A 23,910-nucleotide genomic window follows, 5' to 3' on the forward strand; every position below is an offset into this window, starting at 1 on the left:
GGTTCAAACAGATTTTCTTCCCCCATTCCCATGAATTTGCAACTATACCACCCCCTCCCCCTCAGATGAGCCCACTTAAAGATCAAAGGTAGGAAGCAGTTAAGATCTACATTCTCTTGCTTTGATCCTTCTGTGTTGTCTTTGTTCACCTTATTCCCTAGGTTCACAAGACTTCCCATATCCTCTGACCAACCTGGTTCGAAACTCACTTCCTCCAAGAAGTCCTCTGGATTTCTTCCTCACTTGGTGTCTCCCCAGTACTGGTGAACTCAACTTGCAGCATATCGTTTGGCTGGATGCTGTGCTACTGTGTAGCTCTGCTCCAGCCCTTTCCCTGTGCACCTCCAGTGTCTCCCCTGCTTCCCACCCCACAAAGATGGTCAAGTCCTAATCCTCAGAAACTGGGAAATAGTTACGTATATGGGAACTTTGGTGGTGTGATTAAATTAAGGATCTTGAGATGGGGAGATTATGCTGGATTATCCAGGGGGGCCCAACCCAATCACATGGGTCCTTAAAAGCAGAGAGGGAGGCAGGAGAGTTAGAGAAGATGTGATGACAGAAGCAGAGATCAGAGTAAGTGGGATTGCGGACCACTGGCTTCGAAGATGGAAGGGGCAACCACCAAGAAACACAGGCAGGCGCTAGAAGCTGGAATAAGCTAGGAAATGGATTCTCCCCTAGACCTTCCAGAAGGAACCCAGCCCTGCCAATGCCTTTTTTGTCCTGTGAGACCCATTTCAGACTTCTGACCTCTAGAACTTTGAGAGAGTACATTTATGTTGTTGTAAGCCACTAAACTGGGGGTAATTTGCTACAGCAGCAATAGGAATGTAATCCATCAGGACTGCATGTTCTAATTGTTTTATTCCTATCTCCACCTCACCCCCTACCACCCGACAAACCAAACCCACCAGGCACTGGGACAGTTAGTTCTCAGCATGCCATGGGGGCTCTATGAACCTCCGGTGACCGGTGCCTGCCCCTGCCAAGTTCAAGGATGCTTCCTCAGCCTTTCCTCCCACGTGCTCTGACCTCAGGAGGGCCACCCCCCACACCGGACCTCTCTCCCCTCCCCAGTGTAGGAGAGCAGAAACAGCAACACAGTGTCAGGGAAAGAGCAGATCTGAAGCTGGACTGTTCCTGAGCCTAGATGATGCACACACGGTGTGGTACAAGCCCTTTCCGGACCTGGCCTTTGCCTGCCTTTCCAGGACTTCTCTTGCCTGGCACTGCCTCACGCCAACACCCCTGAAACCCTGAATCACCCTTCAGCCCCCATACATGTTTGATCATGCTGTCCCCTCTGGTGGGAATGCCCTGCCTCTCCCCTCTCCCCCTCTAAGTACGTGAACGCAGGTCAGATATCTCCTCCTCCAGGGAGCCCTCCACCTCCCTGCCTACTGTCAGAATGGCTTAGAGCTTCTCTAGAGCAGACCCCATGTCTGTTCTCACTGCTACTTGGGTCCTTTAGCTCTCCTCACCTTCCTTCTCCATGAAGAGGGTGGAGCCACCACCCAAGCTCCCTCCCACCACAGCAGAGGAGAGGGAACACAGCTATTCCCACCACCAGCCCATCAGTCAGTATTAGCTCCTCCCCATGGGAGCAGGGAGGCTGGTCTGACTGGTCAGAGCTGGCGCCACAGTTCACTGGCGGGCAGGCCCAGGAGCTGAAAGGTAATGGGTGATCACTGTACCATCTATGCCCATGTGTTAATGGGTGATGAGGCCAGCTGGTCATTCTCTCGATTCCAGACCCTCATCCAAGGGTCTTTGAGAGAAGTGGACTCTCAGATTCAAGAGGAAGAAAGTTAGACACTACAGGCCTTGTTTCAACCTTCTGACCTCAGCTGCATCCTCCGCTACTGTTCTTGTACCCTTGTGAAGGTATTAATACATAAACTGGCACTGTGTTTCCCATCCTTAAATTTACACCTTCCATCAGAAACCTAGAGGGGAGGAAGGAAGGCAAAATCCTAAACCTCAAATGTCCACACTGACTTATAACTGTACGTGCAGGATGCACCCTGTGGTGTAGGTCAGAGGACTTAAGAGAAGGACTCCCAGAGGCATCTGAGAGAATGACTCCTGTTCTGGATCCCAGTCCTGAGTTCAAGACTGGTCTAGAACTGGGCAGGACTCACCCTGAAAGTTTGAGGGTGGTGACTGAGGAGTTAGTTCATCTCTGCCTGAATGGCCTATGATCCTATTTTTACATTATAAAGCTCTGAGATTGGTGAGGTGTGCTTGACTCAGGTGAGGTGGTCTCAGGCATGTGTACAGTTGCTTGAGCCATGGATGGGTGGGTGGATGGGTAGACCAATGGGTGGGTCAGTGGCTGGGTGGATGGGTGGGTGAATGATGGGTCAATGGATGAGTGGGTGGATGGTTAGATGGATGGATCATCAGATGGATAAACTGGCAGAGTGTGGCCTGAAGGGAGACATTCACAGTCCCAGAAGATCTGATATGACCCTCACTCATTCAGACCTTCTTACTACAACTGTGCATTCTTCGGTGAAACCTTTAGTCTAGGAATCTGCCCCTTTGTCTGTTTAAGAGAATGTTGCTACTCTCACTGCCATATATCCTGACTGTGCTGACATTTTTAGCATTCTTTAGATAAGTCAACGCTGTCTGGAAGATCTAGTGTCATCTGTGTCTCACCCTTCTGGCAACCTGAACTTACTGCAGACCTCTGTCATACACGGACTGGATACAACACCTCCTATGTGCCACCTCAGATCCTCTCTGCCCCACCTGATTCTGGGGCTGAGGCGGGTCCATCTCAGCCATCACTGCAGCAGTCAGTTCTGTGGGGCTCCCAGCAATTTCATGCACACAAACCCAATAGCACCTCATGCCCACAAGGCAGCTGCTTGCTGCAGAACTTGCTAGGTACTCACACAAGTTCACATCACAAGTGCAGGGAGGCTTAACGCCCCTCATGGCTAGCCTTTGACTCTGAGGAACCAGTGGATGAATTCTCACCCTTTCCTCCCTCTGCAAGGGGGTCACGAGACACAGATGTTCCTATGGTCTCCCAGAAGTGTCCTCTGAGACTAAGAGCGCAGTTGTACACAATACTAAAGGGTCACTAACCCAGTGCCATGCCTCCTTCCCTTTCCACTCTTTTCTCTCACTCCTCCTGGCTGTGCCCCCCAGTAAAGCAAAAGCACATCTGCCTCTGCTTTCTGGGGGCCCAGGCTAAGACTCGATTCCTGCTTTTCTGATTACTATTACTACTTATATAGTAGAGGATTGGTCAAACACAAGATATTTGGATCTAATTAGAGGTTCAGTGTGTTTAGCATCTGCCTCCCACACTAGACTGTGAGCTATTCGTGTTGGTATCCCCAGCAGCGAGTAGAATGCAGGAATTCTTTATCATACCCATTCTTCTCTTATTCTTTTCCATAAAATTCATCGTATTGGGAAAGTTCTCATCTTGGATACTTGAATCTTCAGCGGTATGTGGTTTTCAAACCCAGGACCACCTCTTTTAGAGATACTCTTTCAGCTTGTTATGCAGAATTCAAAAAAGTAAAAAGCAGAATCAGTAAAGGCTTCCGTGGCAGGCTGAAAAATGGTGCCCCCAGAGATACTCACATCAATCCTTGTTACCTGTGAATGTTTCCTCATTTGCCAAGGCCTTTGCAGGTGTGATTAAGGTAAGGCTCCTGAGCTGAGAAGATTATCCTTGATTATCTAGGTGGACCCTAAATGCAGTCACATGTATCCTTATAAGAGGGAGGCAGAGGCCCACTTCACATGCACACAGGAGAAGGCAGTGTGGTCACATTGGGTAGACAGAGATTTGAGAATGTTGTTCTTAAAGATGGGCGTGATGAGGCCACAAGTCAAAGAATGGCAGCAGCCACTAGAAGCTGGAACAGGCAAGGACCAAATTCTCCACAGGAGCCTCTGGAAGGATCACAGTCCTGCTAACACCTTGATTTCAGCTCAGTGATACTGATTTTGGACATCTGGTTTCCAGAACTGTGAGAGAACAAATTTCTGTTGACTTAAGCTACTCAGTTTGTGTAATTTGTTAGAGCAGCCACAGGAAACTAGTGCAGCTTCTTTAAAAGGGCCTTCAGAGATCACCAACTCAGCCTTTTATGAATACAGTCTGGCTTTTTATGATTTCTCACGTGCTTGTAGCTAACGTGGTCTTTGCTTTCTTTACACAGTTTCTAATGATGGTTGGAAGTCTGGTATTTAACCCCAAAGGTACATGAACAATAATTATAAACTAGATCTCACTGTGAACAGTAACCATAAACCAGATCTCATTTGTTTAGGAGAGGATGTTGAGATATAACTGGCCCCTCATGACATTCCCACCCCCAACTCGCTTTAAGCTTGTTTCATCCAACAGGTCAGCGTTTCTCAAAATGGGATCCAAGGGTCGCCTGCGTTGAATCACCTGAGGCACTCATCAAAAATGTACCATCCTGGACTCGCCCCCAAGCTCATCTCCAGGATCAAGGTGCAGAAATCAAGCATCCCAGGTTTCTTAGCCCACTGACTTTGAGAACCTCTATGACAGAAGAAAGGGGTCAGAACTGACTAAATAGGAATTCCCTCCAGGGCTCAGAGGTAAAACCAGTGACACTGGGCTATGTGCTGAACTCATGCCGGGGCGGCCACTGCCATGGCCCCCAGACTGGATGCCTGTGATGATGGCCACGCTGAGCTTATAGAAGAACCAAAATAGTCCTGTCCCCTCATGTGTTCATTCTGCAAAACGGCTGCAAAGGTGTCCAGAGCGCAGGGCACCACACATGGTTTGGAGAACATGAGTCAGCATTAAGTAATTCATGGTAATTTAACTTTTTAATCAAAAAGACCTTGACGAAACAATAATAGCTTACAAATGCGTGTGCCCTTTGATCTTGCAATTCCACTTTTGGGAGTTTATCCTACAGATATTCCTTATGTTTGTACATATGAACACGATTATTCACTGCACAACTGATTGTAATAGCAAAAGACTGGAAACGATCCAAATGCCATTATTGCAGAACTGCTGAAATAAATTATAGCACATTCAGACAATGAAAAATAATGAGGAGACTGCGTGTGTATTGATATGGAAATGTCTCCACGATAGACGGTTAAGGGGAAAAGCAAGGTGGAGAACACATGTTGTCATATGCTACCTTTTGTGTATGAAAGGGGGTCATAAAAATCTACATTCCTTTTTGCTTGTATATTCATAAAGAAATGCAAGGAATATTTCTAAGAACGGTGGTTATCTCTGGGGCAGGGGATGGGAACTGGACAGGTGGGGAACAAGGATGGAAGGAAGACTTTTCACTATATATATGACTATTCTTTGGTGTTTGGAACTATGCAAGCCTATTATTTACTCAAAGAATAAATAATAAAATAACACTTAAAATAACCATTTATTGTGGCCCTCAGAACAAGCAATCTGGTCTGGTTCTCCACACCTGCAAGTCTTGGTGTCCACAGGGAGCTCTTAAGATCAGACACATGTTTCAGGCGCCACTGCCATTGCAGTGGGTACTCTGGTTAGACGTGATGCTCCCAACCAGAATCCATATTTCCATCGTCCAGAATGGCAGTGAGAGGACAGATCTTTGAGTATCTTACCAGGAGAACCAGCTCCACAGAGGTTCTTGGGTTGGAGTCCACTGTGCCCTGGACAGCTCCAGGAGGGGAGGGTCCCAGGAGGACTCAGTACTCTAGTACCGCGGCATCAGCTGTTCCCGACTCACAAAGGAGGAGTGGTGGTAGCGATCCCGGGTGGCGAAGTCTGTGTTCTCCAGGGTGAGCTGAGTCATCTCCATGTCAACCCTAGCCAGGGATGGTGCCAAAACTATCTGCTCTTGTGGGGATCGCAAGGTCCTTTGGTGAGAGAAACACGGAGGATGGTCAGAAGGAAAGACCATGTGCTCAACAGTGGCAGTAAGTCTCCTCTGGGACGGAGAAATTATTCGCGGAAGGTCATTGTGCTTATTACTTAATGTGCATTTAAACACCATAACTGCTGAAAGCTATATGGAAGACACTTAATGAACCCAAAGTATGAGAAATAAGAATCAAACAAAGAGGGAGTGTGACATTTACCTTCTGTTAGTAGAAAGGTATAAAACAGTGCAAAAATAACCTTCCAAATGCTGTCGTGTCGGGGCTCTATAGCTTTACTTGGATCTTCTTGTCAAATGAAATAATGGAATGGAGAGGCTGGAAAATGGAAGAGAAAGAGAAACCTTCCCTTTGGCTCACTGGAAAGAAAGTTGAATGAGGATCGATCTCCAGAGCTAAGGTTTACAGAGCAAGCAGCTATGAGATCAAGTGCAAAGGCTTTTGGCACCAAGTTGGCTTGAAGACAACGAGCAAGTTCTGATTTGGATTCTATTGTCACTGAAGTGTTTACATAGCGTTGGCGTCGGAATCAACTGGTAAAGAAAAATGTTAGGGATACGTGAGGGAAAGTGCTGGCAGCAGAGGGAGTAAGGAAAGGTCAGCCCAGCCAGCAGTGTATCCACAGAAGACAGACAGTCACAGCTTCGCCGCCAGTCAGCCTGGTGGCCTCGGGGGCGGGGGGAACCTCTTCGCCTCCTTGTTCCTCTGTTTTCTCATTTCCCCAGGTCCCTTCTAGTTCCCACAGTCTACATCAGGTCCTGAAATCACACCTTAGGCACAGATTTCCTCTTAAAATTTTACCTTAAAAGAACCATCTACTTTATGAGGAGTAACGTTCTATTGTTTAGATGAGGAATATATTTGATAGTGGTAAAAAGCCGTAGAAAACTTGGTATGAATCTATGGAATTCAAGCAGAAAGCTTCAACTGACCAAAAAAAAAAAAAAAGTGCTGTTACAGGAGCAGATCACAGGACTGAGGCTTTGCAGTACTTGATGACAGCACATCTAAGTTAGATGAGCTGAGGTTTTCTGAGACATGAATTAACTTTTGTAAAGTTGAATCTTCAAGAAGTAAGGTTAGGAAGTGACAGAAATGCCATCCCAGCCAACGTGTGTTTTTGCCAATGAATTATTTTCTCACCAATATTTTTTTTTCCCAAGGTAAAACCATTGTATTCTTCCGAGTTCAGGGATATAATACACTTCACTTATTAGTCTAGAATGGCCTAGGAATTCTCACCTGGGCAGTTGCTAGGACTTCAGGAAAGAAAGCCTTCTTATGGTCAGGCTTAATTTCACATGATTCTGGGAACTGCAGGTGTAACAGAGGAGGTAACATAGCCAAATTTCTTTGCCCCAAACACCCTACCATATTATTGTCCTTTGGTTTTGAAGAGCATGTGGAGCTCTAGTTGTGGAAAAAATTCAAGATGACAAAATAGAAAACATGGCTACCCATTTCTGGTTTTAAATGGATCACCACTTCCTGGTCCTTTCACTGAATAACCGCCACAAAATGTGGCTTGGTAGCCACGGTGAGGCGGCACGTTTGATGCTGAGTCTCAGCTGAGGTCCCCACCGCCCCTCCGCAAGCCCACAGAGCCGTGAACAGTGTGGACCAGGCTCTTTCCCAACCAAAGCACTGTTCTGGTCTAAGAACAATCTCGTCCCAATACATTCTTCTTTCTGCATAGCACTATGGTGCCCTCAGAGGTGAAATTCAGAGTGCAAGACAAGGAGTAGCGGCCTCCCATGGCCCTTTGTGGGCTTTAAAAGCAGAGATGCCTAAAAATATTCGTGTAAGTTGGGTAAGACCAAATAGTCTCAATCACACACCACCTGCAGCCCAGCATCGGCAGGCAGCTTCCACACAGAATCTACTTCCCGTGAAACTCCACTCCCTCAGACCAGGAGGCTGGGGGAAGCGGTGGGTGCAGATGTGTTGTGACCTGAGTCACCCGACCTGGTCCCTCAGCCTAGAAGAGAGGCAGAGAGGTGACCCGCCCCTCCTACCACTCCACACAGGACGGTTAGCTCAGCTTCCAAGCAGAGGGCCAGGAACCCCTCTGTATACCACCTCTCCACCAGCCCTCTCCTTGTTGCTTTCCACAGCCCCCCTTCCCCTTCCTTCATCATTCTAGGCTCTGGCATCGAGACTTCATTTCTAGTGCCAGTTTGAACCAACTGGCAGTGCTTATAAAGAACTGTCTTAAAAAGGATTCTTGGGAAGGAAGAATGGGGAGTTACTCCTCAACGGGTATAGAGTTTCCATTTTGCAGGATGAAGCGTTCTGGAGCTGCGCGGTGGTGATGGTGGCACTACAGGATGGATGTACTTAACACCACTGAACTGTCCACTTTAAAATGGTGAAGATGATCAATTTTGTGGTATGTGTATTTTACCACAATAAAAACAATGGGTAAAAGTTCTGAACTTACATCAGGGATCAATGGGAAAGGGTCCCAAAACCCATTAGCAATGCCTAGGCATGGAAGGTGGAAATACTGGCAAGTACAACCCAGATATCTAGCGTTTCAAAACCAAACCAACAAAATGAAACCAAATAAACACTTGGTTGGGTTCTGCCTGGGTTTTCCCAGCCTGCAGCTTTGGCTCCTCACTGATACTAAAAGGGGAGGGAAGTAATTTTTCAGAGTCATGAGGCCTTCAAAGGTGAGGAAGCATTGGCAGTGAGGCCTTCTCCTGTTTCTCAGGAGGGTTGTTGGTTCTTCCCTTTTCTTGGGTATTTGAACATAGGGGTCCCTCGGAACTCCTCCAGGATCGCTATGCTGTTACTGTACTTGGCCTCGGCACTCTCCCCAGTACAGGCATGTTGACTACGTCTGAGCTGAGAAGGAGGATGGGAGTTCTCTGGCCCTGATCTTAGGTATAAGTAAGTATTCATGCTAGTATGTCTTTGACTGTGAACTCACCGAGGGTAGCTCTCTTGACTTATACCACTCAGCAGTCAGATGCTAAATAAAGCCTCTGTTCATGATTCCTGAGGATAAGAAGGGAGAAGGACATGGGCCAGAGGAAGCTTCTGATGGGCTGAGGACAGGGGCCTAGGTGGTGGAGAGCAGTGGGGAGCAGACTGAGTGTCCTGGAGGTTCTCAATGGTCAGGTGTTCACGCCACAATTCACCCAAGCCCAGCTAGGAACGAGACACCCTTAGCACCTTCCAGGGCCCCGGGACACGCATCTGCCCTGGTCCTGGCCCCAGAATGGCACAGACCTGCAAGAGGGGATCAGAAGAGACTTCATCCATCTGAAAAGGCTGAAGTTGGAGGCTAAACCTGCAGGGAAGACATATACATAAATATTTATGAAGGATCTACGTATGCATCTAGAATCCCCTGACACACACACAGAATGGCACAAACATTTTTTTTTTACTTCTTCAGTCTAACTAACCAAACAATATTCATTGTAATGCTCTCTGACATCAACCTGCTAAGGACTTCGTACCCATAACATAGTTTCCCAAAATTTATTTCTGAACTCCAGAAATGTTTTGTAGAGAAAAAAGCAGAGGACCTGTTCACTTCAGTCTTAGGAATTTTTCTTTCCTTTTCTTTTCTTTGTTCCAATTTTGATAATCTTTTTTCCTTAGATTCAAGCTGATTTGTGTCAAATACATACTATAAAGTCCCCTGCTAGACCATATTCTCTTCGAGGACAGGAAATGCATTTTTTTTCATCGGTAACACTCACAATACGACACCCATAGGATCAGGCACTTATGAAATTTCCTACACATGTTAAGTGAATCAAATAGCTCAGCGTGTAGAAATGCTAGAACTGACATCTGAAGTGAGATTGTTGTTGATGCTGACCAAATATCCTGACGTCAGACACCCTGATTAGAATAGGGTTTATCAACTTTTTTAAAAAAAAAAACTTTTCTCTTTTGGTATGGGTTTTTAAAATCTCACATAATGAATTATATATAACTTTAGGAAATTAAATCAAATGCAGTCTTATAAAATGCTTCCTTGTACTCACTTATATGTACATGCTCCACCAGATAATATATTTATATATAAATGGCTGGTTGAAAATTGGTTAATTAGATCATGTTCAATATATGACCAGGAAGTGAGCCTTATTTTAAGAGGCTTATGTTAGAATCTGGGTTAATGTCAACGGTATGCAGCTGATAACATGTATTTACAGTCTCATTTAGGGTCCTTACGGTTAAAGGGAGGATAAATTTTAGATTTGCATTAATATCTGCAATTGGAAAGAGAATTCTCCTAAAATATTTTGACATTGTCTGAAGGAAGAAACTAAACATAAACATTTTATTAACTGGTCCTACTTATTTGTCATCATTTAGATTCTAAATTGGCTAAATTTTAGATGAAAAAATTGGCCTGAAATTTGATGTCATACTTGCCTGTGAATAGATTTCTGAGAAATATTTAAATTTCTTAAGATCAAACTAACTTCTAAGAAATTTCAGAAGAAATCACTGATACAATCACTATGCTAATTAAACTATATTCTATCCATTAAATTAGCTGATATAAGGACCCTTCTTAGCATGACTTTGTAAAGCATTATTTTTCATGTGCATGTGATTTAAGTGTTTGAAGTGCACTTCTTTCAAAAATATACTTCAGACTACTCTAATTCAGAAGATTTTTTTTTCCAGTTTTCCTGGATTGTTATAGTACATCTGATTTAGTTAGGACTTGAAACTATGTAACTGCTTTAGTTTAAATTGGGGCATTGCAGAATTTTGGTGACAAGGGCTCTCAAATGTATTTTTTTTAACAGGCTTATTATTGAGGAATAACTGGCCTGCAATAAACAGAGTATTAATAATATGTCCTTCCTTTCTTTATTCCTGATGCTCTGGCATTTGGGGTCTTGATCCTAGAGGTGTTAATTACTAGAGATGGCAAACAACTCCCGTATGAGCACACCCTTAATAAACAAACCAACCGATCCAGGCTCACACTCACAACCGTCCCCTTCATCAAACTGATACATCAAGCCAATATTCCCCTGCCTTAAATCATCCCAGGGCTAAATACAAGACAACTAGTACAACAGAGACCACCCCTATAACCTAGAGCCCCCTGAAATTACTCTAACAATCCAATCCTAAACTTACTCAGCTGCCTACAGGCCTTGCCCATTGCTTCCCATTAAAACCCTAATAAAGGCTCTGGGCCATGCTCTCCCCTCTTCCTTTTCTGCCTCCTGAGCAACCTTGGTCCTCCCCCACGTGGCTCTGCATGGTATGCATGCCTCCTGTTCCTAGGGCTCTGTGAGTGTAGACTTCCATCTTCATGACAGTCATGTCTGTGCCTGTGTGTCTTACAATATCTGATTAATACAAGTCCCAGGTACATTTTTGGAACAAGCAACATGCATTTAAAGTGTACAATGGTGAGTGTTGACATACGTATACGTTGTAAAACCATCACTACAAGCAAGATCATGAACGTATCCACCACCTCCAAAAGCTGTTTCAAGCCACTTCATAAGACCTCCCTTCCATGCATCCACACACCCACCCTCATCCAAAGGCAACTGCTGGTAATGATGTCATTATAGATTAGTTTGCATTTTTACTAACTGTACATGTATATGCATAAAATATTACATTATGTACTTTAAATCTGGTTTCTTTCACTCAGCATAGTTGTTTTGAGATTCATCCATGTTATTGTGTGTATCAATAGTCCATTCTTTTCATTGCTAAATAGTATTCCATTGTATGGCTATAGTATAATTTATTTTTAGAGTCACCTGTTGATGGACATTTGGATTGTTTCCAGTTTTTGACTATTGCAAATAAAGCTGCTATGAATATTCATGTACACATTTTTGTATGACCATATGCTTTCAATTCTCTTGGATAGATACCTAAGAGTACAGTGGCTAGTTCATACAGAAGGTATAAGTTTAACTTTTTAATAGACTGCCCAACTGTTTCACCAAGTGATAGTACTATTTTCACAATCTCACCAGCTGTACATGATAGTTCTAGCTGCTCCACATCCTTGTCAGCACTTGGCATGATCAGTATTTTTCATTTTAATCACTCTAACAGATGTGTAGTAATATTATATTGTGGTTTTAATTTGCATTTCTTAATGACTAATCACATTGAGCATTTTTTCATGTGCCTATTTGTTATCCATATATGTTCTCTGCTGAAATCCATTTAAAACTTATGCCCATTTTGAATTTTTTGTTGTTTTCTTATTATTGAGTTTTGAGAGTTTTTATATATTCTAGATACTTACAATTCACTAATATTTTCTCAGAGTCTATGGCTTGCCTTTGCCTTCCTTAAGTGTGTTTGGGAGATCAAAAACCTTAATTGTGATGCAGTCCATTTATCAAATTTTTTCCTACTTTTGATGTTGTATCTAAGAAATCTTTGCCTCACTCACAGTCAAAATGTTTTTTTCCCGTATTTTCTAGGATCCATTTGGAGCTATTTTTACATTGTATAATTTATGGATCAAAGTTTGTCTTTTGCTTGTAGATTTCCAACTATTCCAGCACCATCTGCTGAAAAGATTATTTTTTTCCTCCACTGCATTGCCTTTGCAATTTCTGGACTCTCTACTCTGTCCATTGATTTATTTGTATATCTTGTTTCCAATACCATGCTGTCTTGATTACTTTTGCTTTATAATTAGTTTTGAAATCAGGTAATCTTAGTCCTCCAACTTTGGTTTTCTTTTACAAAGTAGATTGTGCTATTCTAGGTCCTTTGAATTTCCATATAAATATTTTAGGGTCTGCTTTCTAATTTCTACAAAAAAGGCAGCTGTGATTTTGCTGGGGATTGTATCTACTCCATAGAAAGCTCTGAGGAGAAGTGACATCTTAAAGATATTGAATCTTTCAATTCATGAATATAGTATATATATTCATTTATTTCTTCAATTTCCTCTCAGAAATATTTTGAAGTTTTCCTCTTCTAGCCTGTAAATATGGTGAATTACATTGATTGATTAAGAATGTTAAACCAACTTTGAATTCCTGGGATAAACCCACTTGATTATGATGTATTATTATGCTTTTTGTATTATTTTGTATTCAATTTGTTAACATTTTGTTAAGAATTTTTACATCTATGTTCATAAGGGATATTTTGTGAAGCACTTGTATAGAACTGATATTCTTTCTTCCTTAAATATTTGATAGGTTTCAGTAGTGAAGCCATCTGAGTGGGCCTAGGGTTTTCTTTATGGGAAAATTTTTAATGACAAGTTTAATTCCTTTAATAGATGATATAAATAGCCCTATATGTCTTCTAGAGTGAGCTTTGATAGTTTGTATCTTTCAAGGAATGTGTCCAATTCACTGAAGTTGTCAAATTTATTGGCATAAAGCTGTTTATAATATTTCTTTTTTAAATATATTTTTGTTTTTATTTATTTGTTTTGTTTTGGGGTAGGTAATTTGATTGATTGATTGATTGATTTTGACGGAAGTACTGGGGATTGAACCCAGGACCTCATGCATGCTAAGCACACACTCTACCACTGAGCTATATCCTCCACCTCCATAATATTTCTTTATTTCCCTTTTCATATCTGTAGACTCTCTAGTAATGTCATCTCTCTCACTTCTGGTATTGGTCATTTGTGTTTCCTCTCCTTTTATTCTGATCAGTCTGGTAGAGGTCTGTGAATTTTATTGATCTCATATAACCAGCTTTTTGTTTCACTGGCATTCTGTATTTTTCCTGTTTTATATTTTATTGATTTCTACTTTAATCTTTATTGTTTCTTTGTTTCTGCTTATTTGGGTTTAATTTGTTCTTTCTCTAGTTTTTGAAGTTGAAAATTTGAATCATTGATTTGAGATCTTTTTTCTTCTCTAATAGAAGCATTTGATGCTTCTCTAATAAAAGTAGCTGCATCTCACAATTTTGTTAAGTATAATTTTCATTTTCATTCAGTTCAAAATACTTTTTAATTTCACTATCTCTTCTATGAACCAAGAGTTATTTAGTCTTCAGTTTATTTAGTGTTCTTAGTCATTTAGTGTTATTTAGGGTTCTTTAGTTTCTAAACATTTGGGGATTTTCCAGATATCTTTCTGGTATTTATTTCTATTTTACTTCCCCTTTGTTCTTGAATTGACTTTAATGCCTTTAAATTTACTGAGACCTTTGAGAAATGTTCTAGAATATGGTTTATCCTGGTAAATGTTTCATGTACACTTGGAAAGGATATATATTCTTCTGTTGTTAGGTGGAATGTTCTATACATATCAGTTTGACTAGGTTTGTTGATAATGTTACTCAAGTCTTCTAAAGCCCTACTGATTTTTTTGCCTATTTGTTTTATCAGTTATTGAGAGTGAGGTGCCGAAATCTCTGACTACAATTGAGAACTTTTCTACCTATTGTTCCAGTTCTATCAAGGTTTTACTTTATATATTTCAAAGTTCTGCTTTCAAGTGCATAAAAGTTATGATTTATTATGCCCTCTTGATTAATTTGCCCTTTATCTTTATGAAATTATCCTCTTTATCCCTGGTAATATTCTTTTCTTTGAAATCTACTTTGTCTGGTTTTAATATAGTCACTCCAGCTTTGTTTGATTTATCTTATCATGATATATCTTTTCCATCTTTTTACTTTTAACTTATATTTAAAGTAAGCTTCTTGTAGACAGCATATAGTAGGATCAGGCTTTATATCCTTTCAGTCTGACAGTCTCAGTGTTTAGACTATTTAATTGGGACTGTTTAGACTATTTATATTTAATGTGATTATTGATATGGCCAGGTTTATATAAACTACCTCGTTATTTATTTTTGGTTTGCCCATATGTCCTTTATTATCTTTTTCTGCTTTATTTTTATTTGAGTATTTTAAATTCAGTTTTATCCCCTTTATTGGCTTATTGTAACTCTTCGTGGTTTTACAGGTATACCTCATTTTACTGTACATTGCTTTATTGTGCTCCTCAGTATTGCATCTTTTACAAGTTGAAGGTTTGTGGCAATCCTGCATCAAGCAAATCGATCAGCACCATTTCCCAACAGCATTTGCTCACTTTGTTTCTCTGTGTCATATTTTGGTAATTCTTTTAATATTTCAAAGTTTTCCATTATTATAATATTTGTTACGATGACCTGTGATCAGTGATCTTTAATGTTAATACTACAATTTGGTGAAGGTTCAGATGATGGTTAGCATTTTTTTAATAATAAAGTACTTTAAAATTATGTACTTTATTATTAAAGTATGTACTTTTTTTAGACATAATGCTATTGCACACTTAATAGACTACAGTATAGTGTAAACATAACTTTTATATGCACTAGGAAACAAAAAAATTTGTGTGACTCGCTTTATTGCAGTATTCATCTTAGGGCAGAAACTGAACTCAGTATTTCCAAGGTATGCCCGTATTTTAGTAGTTGCTTTAGGGTTTGTAGTACACATTTTTAACTCCTCACAGTCTGCCTTTAAGTGGTATTTTCGTACTTCACTTATAGTATAAGAACCTTCCAATAGTATATTCCCATTTCTTCCCTCCTGGCCCTTATGCTATTGTTGTCATCCATTTTACTTCTACATGTCTTATAAACCTCACAAGTTATTATTATTTTTCATTTGTCACCTATTTATGTAAATGCCATATTTTTTCTCCTAGACTGTCAGCTCCTTGAAAATGGGATTCGTATTTGAGACAGTGCTGGCATTTAATAGGTTTTCAAAACACATTTTTTCAGTAAATGCTAAAAAAGAAGACAAGAAGTGGTGGCAATACGGCTCTGTTGCTTACCCAGGTGAAGCCCTGGACTGGTCCGACCAATGTAGAAATACACAATGGCAGCAACACCTATGTTAACCAGGGTATAGACCCACTGGATCACAAACATGATGAGAAGGGACCCAAAAGCCTGTGGAAACAGAGTAGGAAGGATAGTTTACTAATGGTTTATTTCATGCTAAGCAAGCATAAGGCTAGGCCCTTAAGAAACAACAGTCCATATCACCAACCTCTGATCACTATAAAAGTCTGAATAATTGAAGTTCACTCATAATTCAAAAAATCTCTCAAACAGATATTTGAGAAGACATCCTCCTGAAAGTACCCTCTAATCAACAATCAATCAATATTCCATTCTAGCTCCTTGTCCTACTCCTTTCCAGAAGAAACAAATTAGAGTGAAACTGTGTTAATTTGATGTACCTAGAAATTTGGTGACCCAGAGGTTATTGGAGATGATTAATTATTTAAAAAGTAAACCACTGATTAAAATAAGTGGTTCATTAAATGTAATCTTGCCATATGTAGCCTCATCTAAATTCTAATATAATAGGCAATTAAATCACATTGCTCCTAATGAAGACTCCCCTCTTTCCTCCCTTACCCTCCACTGCAAAATGACACAGCTCCACCTGAATTACATCTCAAGGACAATTGAGATCAAAATGAAGCTACTCACCCCCAACAGGGAGACCCAGGGGTTGCATATGCGGCTGTAGAAAGAAGTTGGTCTCTGGATATCTTTTTCCTGGAGCCCAGACTTTGGGAAGAAATCTAAAAAATAAATGAGCCAAATCCTTGGTTATTAATTTGTTATCAAACCCTCTAGTATTTTCATTAGCGAATACCTCTGGGTTCCTCTTCTCTAATTTTGTAACTCAGCCTAAAAGACAACTTCCACTCTCCCCAACAACTAAATCCCTTGGCCACACTTGAGGCTTGTCTTTACCAGGAAGCTTTCACTTCCTAAATTATGATTCCAATCAATCTACTCTCAGCCTGTCACCTCCTTTTTTTCTCATTTGCTCTGCTGTCTCCCACCCCAACTATTTATAGCCTGCAGAGGAACTTTCAGTCAACTTTCCCTAGTATGTTTTTTACTTTCTATCATCTACCTTCTCTTTTCACCACCTTCTTATCTAGCTTAGATTCCATGGTCCAAGAATATTGTGTTTATCATCTGCTTCTACATTTCAGCATTACTCAGCAGTCTTAAACCTAGTCAACTCATTCTCTTACTCTCTGATATAACAAATTTACAAACTCTCCTCTCAAAAGAAGCTTTAATATTTTCTCATCACCAAATCTACCAACCCACTTGGCATCTGCACCCTCTCATCTGCCTTTTCATTTTTAGAGTGGACAAACAGTCCCAGCTCCAACCTAAGGCCCATCTCTCCATTTGTGCCCTGCTTCAGGAGTGTGCTTTTTTTGTCATCAGTTTTTCCATCCTCTACTAAATCATCTCTATCAAATACAAATACAGCGTAATTTCTCCCAACTAAACAAATACATCCTGGTCACCCTCTAGCTACTGTCCTATTTCTTTGTCTCCCTTACAGCAAAACATGTCAAAAGAATTATCCATATGGTTTCTACCTCCTGTTGTTTCCTCAACCCACTCGTAGGATTGTATACACCATTCCACTTAGACTATTCTTCCTAAGGTTGTCAATGACTTGAATGTTTTCCAACTCAATGGTCGACTCCCAGTCCTCATCCTACTTGACCTTTCAGATAGCATCTGACACAGGTGATGACTTCCTTCTTATTGAAACACATTCTTTTCTTGGTTTCTAGGATGCCTCACTCTCCCAGTTTTCCTCCTATCTCAATGCCCACTTCTTCTCAGTCTCCTTTGCTGACTCACCTCCTCTTTTCAACTCTAAAATATTAGACTATCCCAGCATTCATTCAGTCCTCAGCTCTCTTCTTTATTCTGCATATACTCACTCCTAGAAGATCTCTGCAAGTCCCATGACTTTAAATACTATCCATATATTAATAATTCCATGACAATGAATATATATATGTTTATGAATAACTGAAAAATTGTGCTCTACACTGGAATTTGACACAACATTATAAAATCACTGTAACTCAATAAAAAAAAGTTTAAAAAATAAAATAAAATAAAGACCAGATCACAACTGGCCTTTGACTGGCTGAGTTAAAACAAAAAAAATTCCAAGTTAATATCATCTCCAACCTCTCCCTTGAACTAAAGTTTTGTGTATCTAGTTGTCTTCTCAATATCATCCCTCACATGGCTGTTAAACACCTCAAACGTTAACATGACTAAAGCAGAAATCTATTCTTCCCAAGTCTTCTTCAACTGAGTAAATGATACCAGCATTCACTCAAATATCTAAGATTCATCCTTGACTCCTCTCTTGTTCTCATACCTACAGCTATTCCATCAGCAAATCCTGTTGATTCTACCATCAAAAAATATTCAGAATATGACCATGCTTTACCACCTCCATTGCTCCCATTCCTAGTCCTAGCCACTGATTTACTGTAGTGCACTCCTGCAGTAGAGACCCCAGTTAGAGTACATCTCCCAGGATCTCTTGCAGTTAGAGAGGTCATGTTACTAAGTTCTCGCCAATGGAACTTGAGCAGAAGTGGTGAATGCCACTTCTGCCCCAAAGTCTTTGAGAGAGTAGGTGTGCCTCTTCCCTGTGCCCCAAATCTGAACACGGCAATTCAGTCTTGACTCTGCACATGACAAGGACCTAGGGGATGGTGAAGTCATAAAAATGGAAAGTGCCTGAGTCCCTGAATCAATGCATGAAGAGGAGAGCCTCCCACTGTATTTGCTTGTTCATTATGTGCCTTCCCTACTAGAAAGCAAGCTCAATGACAGCAGAAACTTTCTATGTCTATTCAGCATGTCTCCCAACCCCAGCACCCAGAACAGTGCTTGGAATGTAGTGAGTATCCCACACATGAGGTTAAGTGAAGGACAAACCATCTTAGACCCCCAGGAAGTCTTCATCTTCTCAACATCTGTCTGCCTTCAACATGGGCTTCCAACTATCATACTTATATTTTATACTCTCATAGCTTGACAGCAAGGACTGTCTTCTGTATCTCTAAAAGCTAAATCTAGGCATGTAGGAGTTTGTGTATAGGAAGTGCTCAATAAATGTCTCCTTACTGATAATGGATTAAAATAAACTCTGCCAAGATTTATGACTGATTTGAATTGATGACTCTATTAATTTTTTTAAAAAGAAGAAATACTACTATGATTGTCATTGATTAAACTGCATACTTTCAACACGCCCAATGCATGATTCATTTTTTCAATCACAGGCTTAGTGAAGTACAGTTGCCCCTGTGGTTATTAAGAAGGAACACTATTGGTGAAGGACTTAGATTTTTGCCTCTCTGAGATTTGCAAAATGTTAAGCTCACTCTTTCATATTTGATCTTGATCTTGTACAACCTCAATTACACTGTACCCAAGGGAGGTGTGTGTGTGTGTGTGTGTGTGTGTGTGTGTGTGTGTGTGTGTGTTTTCTGAGGAACTCCAGGGAAAGTCATAAGAAGGGGTGTGTCCTCGAAGCAAGGACAGTGAAGTTTTATATGTCAGCAATGTGAGGGAGTATTCAGGCAGGGATGCTCAGTGACTTTGAATAGGGATGACAACACAGGCAGACAATTATTCAGAATCCTAAACAGCTAGAGTTTCAAAACCCTTCCAGAATGACTGAAGGAACTTTTTGTTTTCTCTTTTCAGGGATTATGCTGGGAGAAACAAGTCTTATGGACTAATGGTGTGAGGCGACATTTTCTCATGTTAGAAATACTAGAATAATAACTAGGAAGGCAACTTTATCAAGCCTTAGTCATAAAACAACCGAAAAGGTAAACAGAACTATGCATCAGGCATGTTAAAAATATTAAATATAATAATAAACATAATGCATAACATTAAATTATCTTTTAAAATCTAGCACCATGTCTAACAAGTTCTATGTTCACCCATGCAGATATAAAGACTAAGTAAGAAGGGGGAAAACAATTATGTTAGTTTTTAAAATCATGAATTTAAATAATTTTTTGGAAATTACTTAAAATCAATATTAAACCAACTCTGTATATATATATACACACACACACACACACACACGTATTATATGTACATATAATATATATGCAATGGAATACTACTCAGCCATAGAAAAGAGTGAAATAATGCCATCTGTAGCAACATGGATGGACCTAGAGATTATCATACTAAGTGAAGTAAGTCAGACAGCGAAAGGCAAATATCATATGATACCACTTATATGTTGAATCCAAAAGAAAAAGACACAAGTGAACTTACTTACAAAACAGAAACAGACTCACAGACATAGAAGACAAACTTATAGTTACCAGGGGTAAAACAGGGTATAGAGGAATAAATTGGCAGTTTGGGATTTGCAGATACAAGCTCCTACTGTATAGCACAGGGAACTATATTCAGTATCTTGTAATAACCTATAATGAAATAGAATGTGAAAAATAATATATATATGCATAACTGAAGCACTATGCTGTATACCAGAAACTAACACAACATTGTAAATCAACTGTACTTCAGTAAAAAAAGATATTAAATCAGCTCTGCAAATGCACTCCATAACTTCATCAGAATAAATGAACACACAGTTCTTGCTGGCATGTACAAACTGAGCATGTGCATTGGTATGGTCCACAAAGGATGGTGTTTCAAGTCCATGTGGTATTTTATCAAGTTGGCTCTACAAATTCTTTTAACCATTTTCTAAATGCTGCACATTTAAGTTATTTCTAGTTTGTCATTAGCACTAACAATGCAGCTATGATGATCCTGGAAAGATTTTATGGTTTGTTGTTTGATGTGGGGTTGTTTCCTTGAAATACAATCCCCCGCAATAGATTTACTACGTCAGAGTAATTAAACAGTTTTATATCTCTTGTTACATCTTACAAGATGATTCTCCAGAAACACTGAACCAGAGAAACTTTGAGCTATGGCCATGTGAAGAAGTCAAAAATCCTCTCCATAAGAGATAAGTACACAATTAGGCAAAATCATCAGAAACAATCACTCAGGGCTCTAGAAATTTACCAAATGGGGACAACTAAATAAGAAGTGTTTATTTTTAAAAAAACGCTGGAGTTGAGGGGAAGAGCGGGAGAGTCTACGGCTTTCCTTCCGGGCTGCCCCCAACCCCACCCCAGTTCTTACCAGCGTGGAGCTGCCCCGTCCGCCAGGCCCAGGAGGCCTCCACCTTCTGCCTGTGGATCTGTGTGCGGGTCGGGGAGCACAGGGCAGCTGCAGCCAGTCTCCAGTCTCCGCTGGCTCTGACTATCGGCATTCTCTCTCGTAGGTCCCCAGGCAGGGGTGTGTGGGGACCTGTGGTCTTTCTACGGCACTCTCACTTCTAGGATTTTCCTGTTAAATTTCTGGCTGCTCCACTGCTCACCCTCGCTGGGTCTGCTACCTCTGGCTAGCAAAGCTGAGGCTTTTCCCATCCCATTTTCTACTGAGCTCACCACACTGAGCTTCTAAAGACCCGGCCCACAACTTTGTTCCCTGTGGCAGCAAAACTGCTGGTTTCTGAAGAAAACCTCCCAAATTTAATCAACAGGTCCAAAAGGAATGAATCCATTGACATTGCTTCCAGCAATGTGTACCTATAGCTGATAACCACCGACCTACTGTTTTTTAAATCTTTGATAGCTTAACAGATATGCAATGACATCTTAACAGTGGTTTAATTTAGGTTCATTTAATCAACACTGTGGCCTACTTCATAAAAGATACTGACCACCAGGCAGCACACACATTGTGTAGGGGTTAAGACCACACGTTATAAAGTGAGACCGACCTGGGGTCAAATGGAGCAAGTGTTTAACTTCCCCAAGCCTCCCTTCTGTCATCTGTAAAAAGGTACCAACACTGCCTAAATCGGAGCTGAGCTGAGCTGAGATAATCTGTGTTAAGTGATTATCTTCCATGCCAGGCACAACGGACAAGCTCAATAAATGCTGCCTATTTTTAGCTACTAACAACATTCAACACTCAACCATGAAAGTTAGTTCATTGAATGGACAACAAATGAGTCTGGGCATTGGTCTTTCCCATGTAAACTGAGGGCTCATCTCCTCTGAACTCTCTTCTGTTGAATCTGGATTTTGATCTTCCTGTTTTTAAAAATAATATGCTTTGGAAGGTACGCTTTTATCAGTTGTGTCTGTCAGAATCATTGTTTCCTTCTGTGACACTGTGTTGTGCAAATGTTTTTTATTTCTGCTTAATCAGATCCTTTTTGTCTTTGATGATGTCTTCAATAGTCAGAAATATCTCTCTTGTGCAGCTGGTATAAATAAGGACTGTGTGGCTATATAAGGTATCAAATATAGCCCTGAGTTAATTTTTTTGATCCATTTGCTCTCAATATTATTTATTCAATAGTGCTTTGATTCTTACTATTTTATGGCATCTGGTTCGTCACACATGGGGTTCTAATAATAGTTTAACCCTTTCTATTCTACTTGACCTATCAATGTTTAAACATTTTTAGCCAATATTTGTACAATTGTTCATCAATTCAATTAGCCTTTACTGAGTGTTTGTCAGTGCCACGTACTATGTGGGAATATTGTGATGAACACAAGGTAGAAAGACTTGATTTGTGACTAAAGAAAGCTAACCGACTAGGGGAAAAGGGGTAAAACTTATATTTCTTTTCCTTAAGACAGACAGACGAGTAGACTTGAAGACAAATGTGTAAGCAAATGTATCAAACAATATGGTAAGTGTTTCTACCACTCATGTGACTCAAACATCATGCTTCCACAGATGAAATCAGGGAATCCTCAGAGGGGGTCTGAAAAATTAGATAGATTTGAAACAATACATTGGCTTTTTTCAGATGGAAAAGGGGGAAGTGAAGCAACCTGAGAAGGCAAAACAGCATGGGCCAAGGCAGGAAGGGATAAAGAACATGATGTGTTTGGGGCATGTGTCTGGCTGTAGTTGCAAGTATGTGCGTTGGTTGTTATGAGAAAAATGGCCAAGAAGGTAAGGCAAGGCAGGACGGTTAAGAATCTTGCAGATCACACCAAGATGGAATCTAAAGGAAGGTTTTTAAGAAAGGGAAACAGGATGAGAGGTTTTTTTTTTTTTAGAAAGATCATTCAGTGGACAGTGAGAAGGAGAAACAGAATGTGGGAGAATCTGGAGGCAGGAGACAAGTGTGGAGGTTAACAGGAGTCTGGGTGCCAGATGTTGAGGACCTGCACCTAGGTGAAGGCAGCCAGGATGCCAGAGAGGGAGGGCTCAGCAGGAGCCCTGGAATTTCTAAGATTACACGACTTCACCAATTAAACATGGCCAAGTGACCACACACCTTGGCTGAAACCCTCTGAGAAGACACAAAAAGAATTAAATAGGCATAAACTCATAAACACAAGGAGAATGAGAGGAAAGATAACAAGTCTTGGAAGGGGGAGAGGTGATGGAGGAGTGGTAACAGACAGCAGAGCAGAGGAGGACAAACTCTAGGGTCCACAGAGAGGATGCAGGCCAGGAGCACCCCAGTAGACCCCACAAAGTTCAGGACCAGGAAGCACCTGTCCCTGAGAAGTGACAAGATGCAGGGGGCTGGTTGCAAGACTGTATACGAAACAGACATCAAGATCTTTCCTCTGGCCATGCAACTAGGGAACAACTCCTCTTTACCTGAACCCCTCCCCAAGGGGGGTTCCTCTGAAGAAATCAAACCAGAGAGGTGCCCGGACTTGGGATACTAGACATAGAAAAGAGTGGGGGAATGGAGCTAGAAACTGGGGAATTCAGTGAAAGTCTATATCCTATGTAGTGGGACACCTCCAACTCCCTTATGTCACCTGGCTTCCTGAATACAAGCAGCCATCTGGTAGACCCCCTTCCAAGAAATTAAAGGACTCTTCTCCGGAGGAACTGAAGAGCCCCAGAGGAAAACCTCCAGCTAGTCCCATTTGGGGGTCCTCCTGTGAAGAAGCCTGATCACTCTACAGTAAGGTGCACCAGTCAATAAGCCCTGCCCAGGATGCAGGTCTTTGAACAGCTTTTAATACTTACTTCTAAGCAGGAAAAGAAATTAAAATCAAAAGAGCCATAGACATTTTAGTAAAGTCTCCAACATAAAAGAGAGCGAGACCAAGCCGAAGAGAAAAGAAACTAAAGAACACAGGGCAGAATAGACTTTAAAGGGAGAATA

At 41.0% G+C, this 23,910-nt stretch overlaps 1 protein-coding gene across 13 annotated transcripts in view; it reads right to left on the reverse strand.

The window, feature by feature from the left end:
• Positions 1-4,858: 4,858 nt before the first annotated feature.
• Positions 4,859-23,910, reverse strand: part of SLC12A8 (solute carrier family 12 member 8) — a 121,595-nt gene continuing 102,543 nt past the window's right edge. For 10 of the 13 annotated variants that reach the window (XM_032480844.1, XM_032480833.1, XM_032480850.1 and 7 more), the window contains 4 exons: positions 16,344-16,438; positions 15,677-15,794; positions 9,136-9,196; positions 4,859-5,877 (listed from right to left, as the gene is read on the reverse strand). In XM_032480844.1, coding sequence (XP_032336735.1) covers positions 5,715-5,877; positions 9,136-9,196; positions 15,677-15,794; positions 16,344-16,438 — 437 coding nt within the window. In that variant the 3' untranslated portion in view covers positions 4,859-5,714. Of the gene's footprint in view, positions 9,197-15,676; positions 15,795-16,343; positions 16,439-23,910 lie in introns of all 13 variants that reach the window. The other 3 variants (XM_032480842.1, XM_032480836.1, XR_004320250.1) reach the window with 3 other exon arrangements.

This window comes from Camelus ferus, chromosome 1 (assembly GCF_009834535.1).
Source record: "Camelus ferus isolate YT-003-E chromosome 1, BCGSAC_Cfer_1.0, whole genome shotgun sequence".
In the NCBI taxonomy this organism is placed as follows: Eukaryota; Metazoa; Chordata; class Mammalia; order Artiodactyla; family Camelidae; genus Camelus; species Camelus ferus.